General features: G+C 39.3%; 1 protein-coding gene across 1 annotated transcript in view; it reads right to left on the bottom strand.

Annotated features, from left to right (window-relative positions):
* The window catches only part of Psmd14 (proteasome 26S subunit, non-ATPase 14), an 88,510-nt gene extending 72,310 nt beyond the window's left edge, over positions 1 to 16,200 (bottom strand). Inside the window, exons 1-3 of the mRNA XM_028867050.2 lie at positions 16,017 to 16,200; positions 7,074 to 7,206; positions 4,907 to 4,958 (exon numbers count right to left, since the gene is read on the bottom strand). Coding sequence (XP_028722883.1) covers positions 4,907 to 4,954 — 48 coding nt within the window. The 5' untranslated portion in view covers positions 4,955 to 4,958; positions 7,074 to 7,206; positions 16,017 to 16,200. The remainder of the gene's footprint in view (positions 1 to 4,906; positions 4,959 to 7,073; positions 7,207 to 16,016) is intronic.
* Positions 16,201 to 17,554: the final 1,354 nt, after the last annotated feature.

Raw genomic sequence — 17,554 nt, 5'->3', positions numbered from 1 at the left:
ATGTGAGGTACAGTATTGAACTCACTGCCATAGGAAAAGAGGAAACCAACAGCACAGGCACTAAGAACAGTAATTAATAACTGGGACCTCATGAAGCTGAAAAGCTTCTTTACAGCAAAGGACACCAACATGCAGGTAAAGCAACAGCCTACAGAATGGGAAAAGATCTTAATCAATTCTATACCTGAAAGAGGGTTAGCATCTAGAATATATAAAGAAAAATGAACATCAAGAGACCAAATAACTTAATTAATAATGGGGTCCAGAGCAGAAAATTCTCTATCGATGAAACACAAATGGCTGAGAAACATTTAAAATGTTCAACATCCTTAGCCATGAGGAAAATGCAAATTAAAACTACTATCAGATTTCATCTAACCCTAGTCAGAATGACCAAGATCAATAAAATAAATGACAGCACATGGTGGTGAGAATGCAGGGAAAGGGGAACACTTATTCATTGCTGGTGGGAGTGCAAACTTGTACAGCTAATACGGAAATCAGTGTGGTGGTTCCTCAGGAAGCTGGGGATACATCTACTTCATGATCCAGCTACACTACTCTTGGGCATCCACCCAAAAGACTCTACATCCTATCAAAAAGGCACTTGCTCATCCATGTTCACTGCTGCTCTGTTCATAATAGCCATAAATTGGAAACAGCCTCAGTGTTCAGCAACTGATGAATGGATTAAAAAAAAATTATGAAATTTACAAGTAAATGGCTGCAAGTAGAAACAATCATCCTGAAGGAGGCAACCAGATCCAAAAGGACAAATATTGCAGATTTTCTCTTATATGTGGATGTTAGCTTTCAATATTTGTATTACAATCCTAATAACCACAGAGGTTAGATATAAAGTAAAGGACTAGGGGATAGGACAGCATCTCCCAAGGAAGGGGAAATAGAATAATATATAGTTATGACGAGACAAAGAGGGAACTAGAATAGGATTACATAGGGAGAGGAATGTGAGAAAAGGGGATCTTGGGGAGGGACGACTAACACCAAAGGCCATTTGAAACACCTACTACTGTAGAAGCTTCCTAATATATACATATACGAGAATAATCTGGATGGAGCCACCAAATAATAGGGGCAATAATGTTCCACATAAACATCTTATACAATAAAGTAAAACCTCCAATGCCAGGATTGGATCTTGATTCACTGGCCAAAGGGGTCACGAAAACCCCTAAACATCACAAGCTATTGTCAAGGCTATTGGTTGCTCTCTACAACCTGAAGATAAGGTCTACTACTAAAGACAATACTTACTTAATCATTAAAGACAGAGAACTTGTTGGGGATTTAGCACAGTGGTAGAGCACAAGCGCAAGGCCCTGGGTTCGGTCCTCAGCTCAAAAAAAAAAAAGTTCCGCATCTCACCAGGTGATTGCCAAGGACACACTAAGACAGAGAACTTGGTGCCTAACTAAAAGCTTCACCCCCACTAACTAGCACTCAGTGGGTACTAGAAGGTAGTCTGCATGCTCCCGAATGAGAAAGGTAATCATCAATATCACCCAAGTACCAACCCTGCTGACTAAAATAATGGCCATCCTACAAGATATACTGGTGCAATACTAGCACAAATCTCACAGGAGTGACCAACCACTTATTGCTTGGACTTCAGGATCAGCTTATGAGACAGAATTCATATCTAACAATGCTAAAGTGGTCAAGAACCTGAGACTAGATGTAGGTCATGAGCCTAGAGGAAAACCTAATATTATTTTGCTAAAGGAACGTAGCAATAAAATGACTCCTAATGACATGTTGCTACATGCATAAATCAATGCACTACTCAACCCACATCAGAGAAGCTTCTTGCAGAAGATGGGAATTAACACAGACAATTACAAAGAATGAGAGGTTTGGGAGCATTCAGTCCTAAACAGGATGTTTTCATCACACCCCTCCCTTTAAGGATCAGGGAGCTATGTGGAAGGGGAGTTCAGAAAGACTGAATGAGCCTGTGGTGGTCTGAAAGAAAATGGCCCCCCAAAAGGAGTGGTACTCTTAGGAGGTGTAGCCTTATAAAATAGTTGTGGTATTGTTGGAGAAAGTGTGTCACTATGGAGGCAGGCTTTGAGGTCTCATATATATGTTCAAGCCATACCTAGTGAAACAGACCACTTCCTGTTGCCTGTGGGATTAAGATGTAAGAACTCTTAGCTCCTTCTCTGGCACCATATCTGCCTACACGCTGCCTTACTTTCTGACATGACTAAATAATGGACTGAACCTCTGAACTGTAAGCAAGCCACCACAAGTAAATGTTTTCCTTTATAAGAGCTGTGTGGTCATGGTGTCTCTTCACAGCAATGGAATCCCTAACTAATACAGAGCCAGAGGCGATAAATGACTCCAAGCCTAATACTGGATTGGTAGGGAATAAGAAAACGATCAGCAGGCTGGAGAGGTGGCTCAGAGGTTAAGAGCACTAGCTGTTCTTCCAGAGGTCCCTAGTTCAATCCCCAGCAACCACATGGTGGCTCACAAAAATCTATAATGAGATCTGGTGCCTTCTGGCATGTAGACAGAACACTGTATGTGTAATAAATAAATCAATCCCCAACACCACAATTTAAAAAAAAACAATTAGCACTAAGTAAGAGCACAAAAAACATTCTGATGAAATACTGAATTATTTCCATATAAATAATCAGGTTAAGACTGAAAACAAATCTTGGCTATATAATTGGCTCTTTGAGTTCTCAGCACAAAACCTCAAAAGTCTTTGGGATTTCCTAAAGACAGTGTTTGCTATGGTAGTAACTGATTGTTTAATGACTCTTACATGGCCTCAGAGACCAAACAAGATCAACTATATGATTTAAATATGGGATCTTTGAGGGTGACCCATTTTGAGGAAGAGATAGGAGCTGAATATTAGGCTCAATTTTGGACAAAGGCTTAATCAACCAGCACAGGTGCTGAGATTCAATGAATGCCTTTACTTAGGGCCCACTGAAGCATGTGGAGCTTCCTAGCTGGTGAACACACGGACTTGCAAAACAGTGACACATTCTGATTACATAAAACACAGAAGCCCTGCTTTTAGATGATTCTCTTGATCTTTACCCATGACAACAAAACTCCTATAAGTAATTTCAGGTCTGTAAGTTTTTCTAGTAAAGTATCAAAGCTGAGGGGTCCTGAGGACTAGTGGGCCAAACTATGGGTGAGTTGGAAACACCTGCACTGTAGCTAGCCTCTAACATCATGGCAATTTTGTTGAGGACAAAGCCCATAATTTGTAGTCTGATGTTAACTCCTGGTTCTACTTTGAACTGCCCTGCAACATTCCCAACAGGAAGTGAGCAAGAGTAAAGTAAAATTTAAGAGAGAAATGAAAGAACTGATCATATAGTATTTGAAAAAAAGAGATAGCACAAAAAGGACTCCTCCACATTATTCTTCTAAAGAGAAGAATAATGCCATCTACCCAGAGAGAGGAAATACATGAAATAGTAGGTTCTTTAGTAACATATACTAAAGTTCCAACAAACAGACAAACCGAGGAGCCTAAGGCTAACTAATAAAAATCACAAACAAAAGAGGGCTCACTTAGCAAACACTGAGTTTTCCACAGTCAATGTAACTCAGTATGTGGCCACTATTTCATGTACAATTTTTCAGAGCAGATTTATAATATGAATAAATAACATATCTAATAATTAAGGAAAGTTATTTTGGTATTGAGATATGACTCAACCTTAAGAATTTCGCTAAGGCAATGTCTCATAATTTGCACATAAATTTGTAGTACCTCCATGACAGAGAGTGAATTACACAGATAAAGAAAATGAAGTCTCATGTTAAAACTGGCTCACGATAACGCATAAGAAATATTCCCAACGAACAAAAATAAATGAAAACTAAGTCTGCTTCAACACACAATCAAGAATCACAAAAAGCTGGCATCTTCTAAGTCTTTATCAGTGGCAAACCATGACAGGCCTAAGAGATCATGTAGGGTGCTTTTAAAACACAAAAAAAAAAATCATTAAGTCTCAAAACTGTGTTTCTCCCTCTAAATACAGTTTAATTTGAGCAAAAAAAAAAAAAAAAGATGAAATACTAATAGTAATATAGAAATGAGGGAAAGCTGGGAACTAAGAGACTAGAGTTATAGGAAGAGAATGACACCTAATAACCTTTCATTAATTAAGGGAATAGATAACCAGAACTAGAGTCAGAACTTAGAGGCAAAGTGCTGGGCGTGATGAACAGTGACAGAGCACGTGTGAGCCTGGACTTGAGTCTCAACACAACAAAAAGAAATACCTTTTCAGCTAGAGGCAAACAGACCTTCTAACAGAAACTTACCCAGAAATCACCTACCCAGGAGCACTGGACAAAGTAAATGATATTAAAACAATGGAAAAAGCATTTCATTTTAATTAACAGTATAAAAAGAAAGCACAAAAATATCAAACTTAAAGGAAAAATTAGCTATTATCAATTCACCACATATTAGTGTCATAATTACTAGCAGAAGTTTAGAGTTAAGACTGCATACTGAATCAATGGATTCATTTTCTGATCCATAAAAAGTATGCCATGTTATATTTTTCATGTGTAACAGTAAAAAGCTTGTATGATAAACTCAAAAATAGTATGTTTTAAGTTTCGGGGTATTTTTGTTGTCGTTTTATTTGAAAGGGCAACTTTATAAGTTCACATATCCCAACATTTTAAACCAAACAACTGAACAACAAAAAATTCTTATTACCAGGAGAAAAAGATAAAAATGTTTCCAATATTACTTCATGTTGCGATTCAGCCACTACCAGTAAGGGGTGCCCCTTACCAGAAAGCGGTCTGTTGGTTCTTTCTCTTGGGATAACTACATAAAAAGCTTGTTGCTTACACACTAAGAAACAGTCTGTATACTAACCTGGCCCAGTCCAGGCATACCTCCTCCAAGTCTAAGAAGTCTGTCCATATTTCTAGAAAACAGAAACAAAGGAAAACGTTCCTTAGCACAAAAGTGTTTACTCAATTGCTATCTATATAATTCACCTTCAGTCACTCAGTATGTCAAAAATATTGGTGGTAATTACAACACAACATCAGACTTCCTGTTAATTAACACCACATATTAATTCAAGAAGCTGTCTTCCATGCTAATTAACAGACCTTATTTCACTGCTTTGGTTTTGGGTTATCCCCAGTTTTAAAGACAAGCAATCTTAGCATACTTTCAAAACTTTGCTATCCTTAAGTTAATTATATTTTCTTATTGTTATCTAATAAAGCACCTGGATGGGGGGGAAGTGCCCGAATGCTTATCATATGTATGATTGAATTTCCTTCAATTTGCTCAGAGTGTACAAATAAAAATCTACACTTTTAAATTAAATTTTAACATCCTCATTAGTAAGTGCTGTGCTAATTAACTTACAGCTTGTCAGTTATCATCAAAACTACATGTGAAAGACATTGTGAGTGGATTACGGATCTCTGAATTAGCATCAAAGGCTTTTTAAAAATGAACTCATTATATTAAAAGAAAATACTATAGAGTAAACATTAAATGCATTAAGATAGTGTTCTAGAACCTACGCAGATACACTTATTTCAGATGCTGTAGAGATACACTTCCCTTCATAGCTGCTATCCTCAATCACAATTTCAGAGCTAATTATTACAACTTGGAGATATCAGTTTATCTTCAGCATCTGGAATAACTAAAGAAGATATTGATAAGCACAAGAAGCTCACAAAAGAAACAGAAAAGAAATGGCAGTTGTACTTGCATGGCCTTGGATACAGAATAAGGAATCAAATTATTCAAGAATAGCAGTGTAACTAAGTTTATAAAGATGAAAACAAAGCAACTTTTTTTTACTTAAAAACTACTACTGTGCCTTAAAGTTCATCTTCTTACTAAGTGTATACTTAGATCATCACAAATTATAATATAAACCAAGCATTAAGAGATTAGGAATTTTTGTTCACACTTTACCAATTAGAACTGTTACAAACTAAACCTCAATTAAATCATTACAATTCTGCCTAATTATGTTTGCTGAACCAGTTGGTAACAACTTAATCCAGTAATATTTAATAATCGTAACATCACAAACTTTATTCAAGTCTGCAAACAGAAAGGCACACAAATGACGAGGTCGAGGACACCTCACAAAGTGAGCACACTGGTTGATGAAGCCATCATCTACATCAAAAAGTCACAGCAAATGCCTCTGAAGCCCTTTCCAGTCCCTACCATTCCAGACAGGTGGGATTCTGGCTTGTCACGGTACAGAATAGTTCTGCTACTTTCCAATTGTATAAAAACAGAGCCACAGATTTTTTTTTGTCTGACTTTTTCTTTCACATAACACGTCTGTGAGATTCACAACAGATAAATTCATCTGTATAAATGAAAAGGCAAGAAAATTTGATATTTCAGACAAAATCTAATCTTCACAACCATACTTATCTGTCTAATTATAATTACAAGTAACAGCTCCATCAAGTTCCTCAAATAGTCCTTTCAGTACAATCCCTTTTAAACAATCTTGTAATTTTAAAATATTAAAGATACTTTCTCTAAAATGTATTTCTAAAGAAAAATTCTTCTGGACCACTTCAGGCTCACAAACTAAAGAAGCATGGGGGGGTGGTGGCAACATGCCCTTCAGAACACATACACAGCCTCATCCTAGGCAGAGTCAACCCCAGCTGTGTTGGTCTATCTACTTCCTCTGTGCTGCTTCTGATATTACAGACTCCAGATGCTGTGAATATACATGAGCGATGTGGGAGCAGAGGGAAAGAAAATCTGGCAGGTCAAACTTGTGTTTTTCACAAAATTAGATGTCTCAGCAAACAAGAAAAGATATTTAACAAATTAAAACTCTTAAGATGAACACGTTTTATAAAAATACTAACATTTGGAAATGAAATATATTGATAAATATTCTAAATCACACAACTTCTTAAAATCTGGTTATCACACATATTCATAATTTGATGCCTGTTATAAAATAATACATTTACATAGCATCTATCAGATCTTAAAACAACAGTTAAAGATAAAATACACTCTTAAACCTTACCTGGTCAGCAACTGTAACTCTTACGGTGCTGGGATTCAATTTGTTAAATTTGAAAAATTTCTTATTAACTCCAATTCTTGCTAATTCTGACAGGTATTTTTCACAAGTAGTCTTTTTTTCCCTCCTTTCTCTCCTAAAAAAGAAAGGTACTTAATTGAGAACCGAGAACATTTTATATCTTCCCCCCAAAGAATCTTTAAAAGAAGTAAAGTCCTGCAAATGAACTAGAAGTCAACATTCTCCCAATGCTGGACACTGGACCAGGGGCCTCATCCATGCTAGGCAAACACTCTTATACTGCCAGCTCTAAAACCAATTTTTAATAATGATTTCTTGAGAGCATGGACTTATTTAGCACCTATGTGGTTATTGGGCATAGAGATTACTCTGTTACACTGTGTTTATGTATTTCACCTTTGCCCCTGACTTTGAGGGCTGATATTTTATAGCTTTCAGTACCCCTTGGGATCTCTCAAAGAATAATATTTGCTTATGGTTTTAAAAATAGTAAGAATCACTTTATTATATAATCAGTATATAGGTTCAATACAAATTTTGACACTTGTACATAGAGGACCCTACTAGTGTTATTTGTCTTTTATCTTGAAAACTTCACCTCCATGATCCTTGCAATTAGTTCATCCTTTAATTATTCACAACTATGATGAAAATAATAAGAAAATGCAAAGTACTAAGAACTGTATAAAAGCAAGAGGGAAATAAATTGTAACAACACTATCATCCTTTAATTCCTACTGTGTTGCCCAAAGCACTGGATTATCTTTCAAAAATATGCAGGAGACCGAGTTTGAAAGCAGTCCAAGCTCTGCAGTAAGACCCTGTCAAAAACCAAAAGAAGCTCAGGCATAGTATCCCAGTACTTTGCCTCGAGACCACACCTTTAGGCGGTGGTGGCGCATGCCTTTGATCCCAGCGCTTGGGAGGCAGAGGCAGCTGGATCTCTGTGAGTTCGAGGCCAGCCTGGTCCACAGAGTGAGTTCCAGGAAAGGCACAAAGCTACACAGGGAAACCCTGTCTCGGGGGCATGCGCCACTCTCCCCCACCCCCGCAACCACCTGGCTAAAGTTTCATTCTTATTGCAGAATCCCAGGTGAATGCAAATCAGCAGACACTCTTGTCTCTATGACAGTAAAATCTAGGTCAAAAGTCAGAATATCAAGTTTGGTACTACTGACATCCAGAACCTTTAATTTTGCTGTGGGGGCTGTCCAATGTATTACAATGTGTTTAGCAGTAGCTTTGACCTGCACACACTAAATGTTAACAGAAATGACTAACATGTGACAATAAAAAAATGTCTCCAAACATCGCTAAATGTCCCTTGGAAGGGCAAAATCACTCTCAATTGAGAAACACTGCTATAAACAAAATCTGAGGCTATATATCTTGAGATGACAATATCCTAAGTAAATTTTTTCAAAACCAAGGAGTTCTGTAAACAACTTGGCAGTTGTTCAAAAATTTAAACACAGAATTACCATACAGCCCATCAATTCTATTCCTAGATATATGTCACAAAAATTTAAAATGGGTCTTTAAAATAAGACATGTACATTCATGTGAACAGCATTACTATTCAAGATAGTCAAAATGTGACAACAGTCCAAATGCCCATCACACAATGAATAAACAAATTATCATACATACATACAATAGGATACATGAAATATTACTTGGCTCTAAAAAGGAACAAAGTAATGATATGTCTTACAACTTGGCTGAACCTGAAAACATGAAAGGGCTGGAAATGTAGCCCAGCCACTGAGTGCTTGCCTTGGTATGTAAAAAATTCTGGGTTCAATCCCTAGCAAAAGAAAGGCATGGGGGGGGGGGGACCAGGAACCAGGCCTAAAATGCGGTGTGTCATGTGTGATGGTTTTAACTTCCAGAATGACATGACCTACAATCACACTGAGTTGAGAAGAGTCTCAGTAAGATTAACTAGATCAGGTTGGCCTACGTGCATGTCTGTGGGGGACTGTCTTGATTGCCTTAATTTATATGGAAAGACACAACCAGAAATTGAGCAATACCATTCCCTGGTTTTGGCCCCAGACTGTGTAAGAGCAGAGAAAGCTAGCTGAGCACAGAGGCATACACTCATTTCTGTTACTAACTGTTGATGTGAAGGGTCTACCTGCTCCAAATTCCTACCCTGACTTATCGGAAATGATGATGGACTGCAATCTGAATTTGTAAGATAAAAATAGTTCCTTTCTTGCCTAAATTGTTTTTTGGTCAGAGTGTTTTTGTTTCTGTTTTGTTTTTACATTTTATTTTATTAAAAAATCCTTTTTCATTTTATATACCAACCATAGTAACCCCTTCCCTCCCCTTCTTTTGCTCCTCCCTACTTACCCCCCCCCATCCACTCCTCATGGGGGTAAGGCCTCTCTTGGGTAGTCAGCACAGGCTGGCACACCAAGTTGGGGCAGGACCAAGCCCCACGCCCCCCACTGGATGAAGGCTGAGCAAGGCGTCCCACCATAGGGAATGGGTTCTAAAAAGCCAGTTCATGTACTATTATCAGGGTGTTTTTATCACAGCAATGGGGACATCATGTGATCCCACTTATATGAAATATACAATAAGTCTACTAGATGAAATGAAGACAACTGAAACATACAGCATTTCCATACATACTTGACTTTGGTTGGTTCCCCCACCCCATCCCATCACTCCTTTTCCAATGTACACCATTCCATTCCCAATATTCCCTTCCCACTTTCATGTCATGTTTGTTCCATTACCCTCCCCATCCCCTTCTGAAAGCTCTGTTTCCCCATCTAATAGGTCCCCATCTACTTTCTTGATCTTTACCCACTCCATCTCACATAAATACACATTTATAAAAATTAGAATATAGGATAAGCATATGAGATGGAACACATAGTTGTCTTTATGAGCCTGGGTGACCTCACTTAATGTACTGTTTTCCAGTTTCATCCATCTTGCAAACTTCACAATTTCCTAAAACTCCACTGTATGGGCCACTTTTCCATTGTCCATTCATTTGTTGGTGGACAGTGAGACCAGTTGCCTTTCCTTGCCATTGTCACCAGAGCGAATAAGTTTCCTTCCCTCCACATTCTCACCAGTGTTTGTTGTCGTTCTAATAGTCATTCAGCCTGAGATGAGATGGAATTTTAGAGTAATTTTACTTTGTTGTTTCCCTGGTGGCTGAAAACCTTTTAAAATAGCCACTGATCATTTGTGTTTCTTCTTTGGGGAACTCTTTTCAACTCATTAGCCCAGTTATTGACTGGCTACTTTTTTCTTAACAAACATTTATTTTATTTTATTTTATTTATGCATGTGTGTATGTGTGTGTACACTGTGTGTATGAGTCACTATTCTGCTGTTTAATTTTAGAAGTTCTTTATATATTCTAGATATTAACCCCCTGTCAGAAGTATAACTGGCAAAGATTTTCTCCCATTCTGCATGCTGTCTGTTCACTCTGCTGATAAGTCTTTTTTGTTCCTGTACAGAAGCTTTTTAATTTCATGTAATTCCATTTGTCAATTCTAACTGGTATTTGTAAATCTAAAAATAAAATGTTTTACAATTGAGGCAAATATGATGGCTCTCCTCCATTCAACAAAATCATGAGCTGTCAATGTTTTTAAAAGTATTACAAGTGGGAAAATGAAAAGCTCTGGAAATGGTTGGTAGTAATACAGTGATTCAACAAAGAAAATATACTAAACGCCGCAGAACTACACATCAAAAATAGTTAAAGTGATAAATCTTACTGTGTCTACTTTGTATGCACACACTCACAGTCCTACTAAAAGTGTGCTTACACTTTCAGGACTTTTTGGCAGCCCTAGAGATTCTTCCTAGGCGAGCAAGCATTCTATCACTGAACTATACCTCCATTTCCTACTGAACTTGTCTTCACAAGAAACATGTATGCCAAGTTCATGCACGGTCAATAGTGAGCAGCTAGTTAAACTCAAGGGATGTTGCCAATCTGAGCTACCTATACTTTCAAAATCAGAAAAATACAGAATAAGTACTTACATTTGCTACATCACACCTTATTAACATCTCAAATATAATTTTCAGCATCCCTTTATTTTCCTATCTTTAAGTTATTAGCAAGATGATCTAAAAGTGCAAGTAATAAAAACAGCCCACTGGGATGAGATAAATGATGATAACCACTTTTCTTAGTTATCATCCTGCAGCTATAGAGCCAGAAATGCAAACTGGCTCTAATACTCATTAGCAGTATGTTCCTCAGTCAGTTACCTTTCCTCCTCAAGCTCCTCATCCACAAAATGAAAAAAAAAGAGAACATCTGTCTCATATCGCTGTTTAGAAGAATAAATAAGTCAATACACACAGAAAACACTCAACACAATCACGGGCATATGATAAGCAAACAGGACTGCTACCTGCTGTGCCTCATCATCAGCACTCACCCTCCTACAAGAGCTACCCTTCCTTCTCACTTTGGAGCCACTTAGTGGGACTCAGAACACCAGCTATGTCTCAAAAATAAACTCATTCACACTGGAGACAGGGACATCCATTTTCAGAATTCAGCAAAGAGGGTCACAAGTTAAACTGTGCACCATAATATAAGAGAGAACACTTTTACAGGGTTTCTCTGTGTATCCCTGGCTGTCCTCAAACTCACACTGTAGACCAGGCTGGTCTCAGACAGAGATCCGACTGTCTCTGCCTCCTGAGTGTTGGGGTTAAAGGTGTGAGCTGCCACCACCACCTGGCTAAAAGGAAATACCTTCAATTCTCAGAAATAGAAGCAATGTAAAAGGTTCATAGATCAAAACTAAACTTACACCTATCAAAAAACTGAGGATTTAAGAGCCCAGTCATAATAGATTCACTTTGATATTTTCTTTAATTTATTTTTATGTATATGGGTGTTTTGCCTGCATGCATGTATGTGCACCACATGAATGCCTGGTACCCCCTGAGATCAGAAGAGGGTGTCAGATCCCCTGGAATTAGAGTTACAAATAGTTGTTAGCCGCCATGTGGGTGGTGAATCTGAGTCCTCTGCAAGAACAAGTGCTGTTAAGCACCGAGCCCTCTCTCCACCCTGATATGATAACTTTGCTTAACACATTTATTACCACAATATGATGTGTTTTACATACTCAATATAACATCACATACACAGCAACATTTAGAACCCTTACAGCAAAGACTAGAAAACAAAAATCTACTTGAAAGTTGAAAGCTCACCACTTAACCTCTCAGGGCAGTATCTTGACTAAAATGCAATAATTTTAGAACATGTACATGTTAGCTTTAAATCAGTTCTCAAATATTTACAGGCACTATATGAAACAATAGCTACATAAAAAGCAGATCCTTCAAAGTTGTATTAATTTGGATTTTTCAACCTTTCAAGCTTTTCTGAGGGATCTTAACATACCAAAAATGCATAAACTTCATATAAAATCACAAAGTGTTTAGTCATTCAGTTTTAACATTGTATCTCCTACTTCACTGGTTTACTTCCCATTCCTCTGTGTAAATATTAATATTTACTCCATATTTATGATCTCACTATATTTCTACTTCTTCAATTCTCTATTCTCTGATTAGTGGAAGGTAGGAACTTCTTCCTTACTTTTTTCCAGAATTAGAACCAGAAAAAGTGAAAATTTAATTCTTTAAAAGAATTTCTACCACCTTTAGGTTTTTTTTTAAGACAGGGTCTCACCACATGGCCCTGGGTGGCCTGGACCTTGCGATAGGCAAAGCTGGTCTCACACTTGGAGCAATCCTACCACCTCTGTTTCTTGAGTACTGGAATTACAAACATTTAAAAGCAAGATTGGAAGCCAGCAGCAAGGTGGCTTAGCAGGAAAGAGCTGCTGCCTAGCCTAGTGATTAGTCTGAGTCCCAGAACCACATGGTAGAAACGGTGAACTGACTGCTGCAGGCTGTCCACTCTTTCTCCCCTCCTCCAACCCCTTCTGTCTGTCTTTCTGTCTGTCTGTCTCTCTATCCCCCCTCTCTCTCTGTTTTGGTGAACCAATACTTTAAAAATTAGAAAACAAGATTCTACTCCAATCCCCACTTAGAAGACTAAGAATTTAGTCTTAGAAGAAATATAGCTTTCTACTGCATTGTCACTAATTAACATTTAAGCAAAATATTTGCAAGGTACTACCTTGTGCACTCAAAATTTAAGTATGCAACAGGAAAACATTAGTAATACAGAGTTAAGAATGGCTCTAGAACCAATCAACTCAGATTTGAATCTAGACTTCACCATGTACCCACTACATTATGTAGAACAAGCTACTTTCGTCTAGCACTAGACCCTAAAGTTCATCTACAAAAATATGTAACCTTGCCAAGTCTGTTGTCACAATTGATCGAAAGTGTCTATAATAGAGCCTGGAAGGAATATCCTAGGTACTCAATAAATGCTGTCACTGTTACAGTTCTCCTAAAACTAATAAAGACCATTCAACTTAATGCATTATTTGGCAGATGAGGATAACAAACTATCACAAAGCAAAGTATGAATTCTCCACTAGGCGCAGCAAGACTACGAAAAGTTCATCACAAGCAGACATGGTGTGAATACTCACTACTCAGATAAGGCTTCCCCAAGTAGACCCTGAATATCAAAACACTGCTGTAATACTGAAAACCAAAAAGGTTCAATTGCTTGTTTCTGATTTTCAAATGATTCTAAATCTATGTACTATACTAAGGTTTATATGGCAAGCATAAAAAGATGATGAATCCAGTCTTGAAGTCAAATTCCAGCTTTTTAACTAGACTAGCAATGCATTATTACCAAAGATCTCAGGAGGTGAGGCTGGGATGGATGTCACAAACCCAATAGGTGAGATTAAATAAAAGATCATGCCATCAAATTTTTCTTCTTTTGGCCAAGATATAATTCTGTTTTAGGCAAATCCAAGACAACTTTCAGTTCTTCACCAAGCATACCTTAACTATAGTTAATTATGAGCCACTGTATATCTTAATATCTATACATATACAACCTATACAATTTAAGTCAAATAATTTATTTGTATTATTTTTAATTTTGTCTGTGTGGGTGGGTGGGTATCTGCACATTTGTAAAGGTGCCTGAAGACACCTGCAGAGACAGGGTTACAATCCATTGTGAGCCACAGGCTATGGGTGCTGGGAACAGAACCTGGGTCCTCTGCAAGAGCAGTACATGCTCTCTTTTTTGAGACAGAGTTTCTCTGTGTAGCCCTAGCTGTCCTGGTACTTGCTCTGTAGACCAGACTGGCCTCTAACTCACAGAGACCTGCCTGCCTCTGCCTCCTGAGTGCTGGGATTAAAGATGTGCGCTACTGTGCACACTCTTAACCACTGAGCTGTCTCTCTAAATACAATTCAAACATTAAAAATGAACCATTTAGTGAGCTAACATGGCAAGAAGACCTCCATTCCATTAATTCTTGTCACTAACACTCTGTCACAGTTTCCATTTTCAACATAGTTAAGCAAGTGCTTGTCTTGTTGCTTTACTTACATTATGTCTGCAGCATTACAATCAACTTTTGGGCTGGGTGTTGAGGCACATTCCTATCATGTCAGCACTGAGGAGGCTGAGGTAGGAGGATCACACCAGTTAGAGGTTAGCCTGGGTTGTGTAGGGGGACACTGTCTCAAAAACAAACAAACAACAACAAAACACCACCACAAAAAAAAATTCCACATATCCTTATATCTGAAGTTAGAGAACAAGGTCTTTCTGTCCGTCCTTAAGGGCCTATAACCAGTTTGCACAGACTAGGCTGCTCCAAACTTCCGGAAATTGCCACGCCTTTTCCTCCCAAGTGCTGGGCGGGTTCACACTAGAACTGTATTTCTCTACTAATTTTAAAGCCTCTTATGGTAAATCTTTATTAGTGATTGGGTTTTTGTATTTTGCTGTGAGACAGGGACTCACTGTGTAGCTCTGTTGACCTGGAACTCATGTTGTAGACCAGGCTGGCCTTTAACTCAAAAAGGTAAGCTTGCCTCTGCCTCCCGAGAGCTGGGATTAAAAGTGTTCACCAACAAGTTACAATCCTTTTAATTGTCCTTTTAATTCCAATTTTTTTCCCACTGTGTGCTGAAGTGGAATTACAAACCTGTAATAGTAACATTTGGGAAACTAAGGCAGGACTGCGGAAGTTTAAGGCCAGCATGGTGTATATAATTAGCTCTAGACCAACCAGAAGTACAGAGAACTAGTCTTCAAATAAAGTAATAAGTAAGCAAACGGTCACAAAATTCTTAAGACTCCTTTGAAATGCTGACGTTATACTTTTGACAGACACTGAGCTCAATTCACAGGAAAACTGAGTTTCAATAACCCACAGCGGCGGTAGTTGATTTCTACTTTACTCAAAAAAGGAAATGTAACCCAATCCACAGACCAGCACTCAAATGGAACAATACTGCAACTAATGGCATGGCAGGAATGGCTAAACTTTATTTTGAAAATATTCAGGATTCAAAGCAATGCCTGCCTCCCTAAAGGTGAAGAAAACACGCGCCCTCTTGAAATTCGGTCCACCCTCTCTCCTTTGCCTCCTCAGACTGTATGCAAGTTTCTCAGCACGGGAGGAACTGAAGACGAACATAAACAGGCCACAAACAGGAGTCTGCTAGCGAATGGGGAAAAGGCTCCCAAGCTAGGGCGAAGCAGAAACGTTTGCAAGGAGATGACATCCAAACCTGACTCTGCCAGAGACCAAGGGATAAAGGAAGAGAGGACCAAGGGGGCCCGGTGCTCCCCATCAGGCCCGGGACTCCACGGGCAACCTGGCTGGGCAATGTGACTCAGGAAAGCCCGGGGCTTGCGGCGGCCTAGCGCGACCGGCTCCCGGACCTCCCCGGGCCCGCCTCGGGGTTCGGCTGAGGCCGTCGGGAGGGAGGTCGCGGTCTGCACCTTACCTGGCCTTGTGGCAACCCGGCGGCGAGAGCAGCGCCTCACACTCAACAAGGACCTGGCTCCGGGAACCGGCGATGAATCAGCCCGATTCCATTCAAAAGAGTCGCCCAGGCCTCTGCCGAGAAGTACTTCCGGGTTCCCGGCCCTCCTCGGCTTCCTTTCCCGCACCGCCAATTGGAGACCGCTGGGGAGTGGAGCGGGCTGGGGGGGCGGGGAGCGCACGGCGCACGCGCAGGCCGCGCTCGCCCCAGTCCCCGGCAGGCGGAAGTCGGGCGGGAAGCTCCGCCCTCCTGTTTTACTCGCGGCGCCCAGCCGACCTCACCGAGCTCTACCCGGTTTGGAAATTTTGGAGTTAACTTTGGATATTTTGGAGTTAGCGTTGGCTTTGTGGAGCCCAGAATCTCCTTGGTTCTGTCCTTCGCCATTGTGGCCCTCCTCAGAAAGTAAACACTTGAATTAAACTTATCTTGGTCACTCGAGAAGCAAAATCGGGAAAGGAAAAAAAAAAAAAAAAACGGGGGCGGGGGTCGCGATAAACAAGCAGTTTACCCCTTCTTGCCTTCACTGCCTAAAAAGGATGATGGATCTCAAGGAAAAGTGACGTTTTCCCAGTGTTCCTGCCTCTCAGGTTCAGCTGTTCACAGTATTGAAAAAATTACTTCTCTACATAATTATCAATAAACGACTTATTACCTTTTTTTAAAAAAAAATCTTTGCTCTACGTTAGATCTTCAAAAGGCAAAGTTACCCAAGAATTAATATTGTCAAGTTTCTATCACACCATGGGGCTAGATAGAGTTTCCAAGCTAGATAGAGTCACTCACCATGTTTACAGATTACTCCCACTTTCTCAAATATGCTAAAATTCATCTTTAAAACATTTCTAAACTTAAAAGACTAGGCATTCCTAAATCAAAAAAAAAAAAAAAAACAATGGATGAACGAAGAGAACAGATTACAGAATCATGCTACTTCAGTGAAACTCACAAGAAAGAAAAACTGAAAATATGGTTAAGAGTTCCTGGGCCTGGAGAGATAGCTCAGCGGTTAAGAGTTCACACTACAGCTGGAGATGAACCAAGTTCGTTTTCCAGCACCCAGGACAGGCGGCTCATACCAGCTTGAAACTCCAGCTCCACAGGATTTGACCTCTCTGGCATTTGAGTACACCACACATGGGTACGTATCCACATGCAGACATACACATACACATAATTTAAAATACATCTAAAAACAAAAAATTAAGACCTGGTCCTGCACTCGGGAAGCTGAGTAGGGAGTATTGGCATGAATATGAGTTCTACCTGAACCACATAGAAAGATCCTGTCTAAAAACAATGAAGATATTTCAGGGGCTGGAGAATTGGCTCAGCAGCTAAGAGCTCTCGAGGCTCTTCTCTAGTTTATTTTCCAGCATCCACAAAGGGCCTCTCACACACAGCTACTTGTAACTCCACCTCCAGAGGATCCAGCGACCTCTTCTGTCTTTCCAAGAGCACTGTGCACATGGCATGCACAGACGCACATACATATAAAATTT

This window comes from Peromyscus leucopus, chromosome 4 (genome assembly GCF_004664715.2).
Source record: "Peromyscus leucopus breed LL Stock chromosome 4, UCI_PerLeu_2.1, whole genome shotgun sequence".
In the NCBI taxonomy this organism is placed as follows: Eukaryota; Metazoa; Chordata; class Mammalia; order Rodentia; family Cricetidae; genus Peromyscus; species Peromyscus leucopus.
The sequence above is the reverse complement of the archived record's forward strand: the minus strand, read 5'-3'. Positions and strand labels throughout refer to the sequence as shown.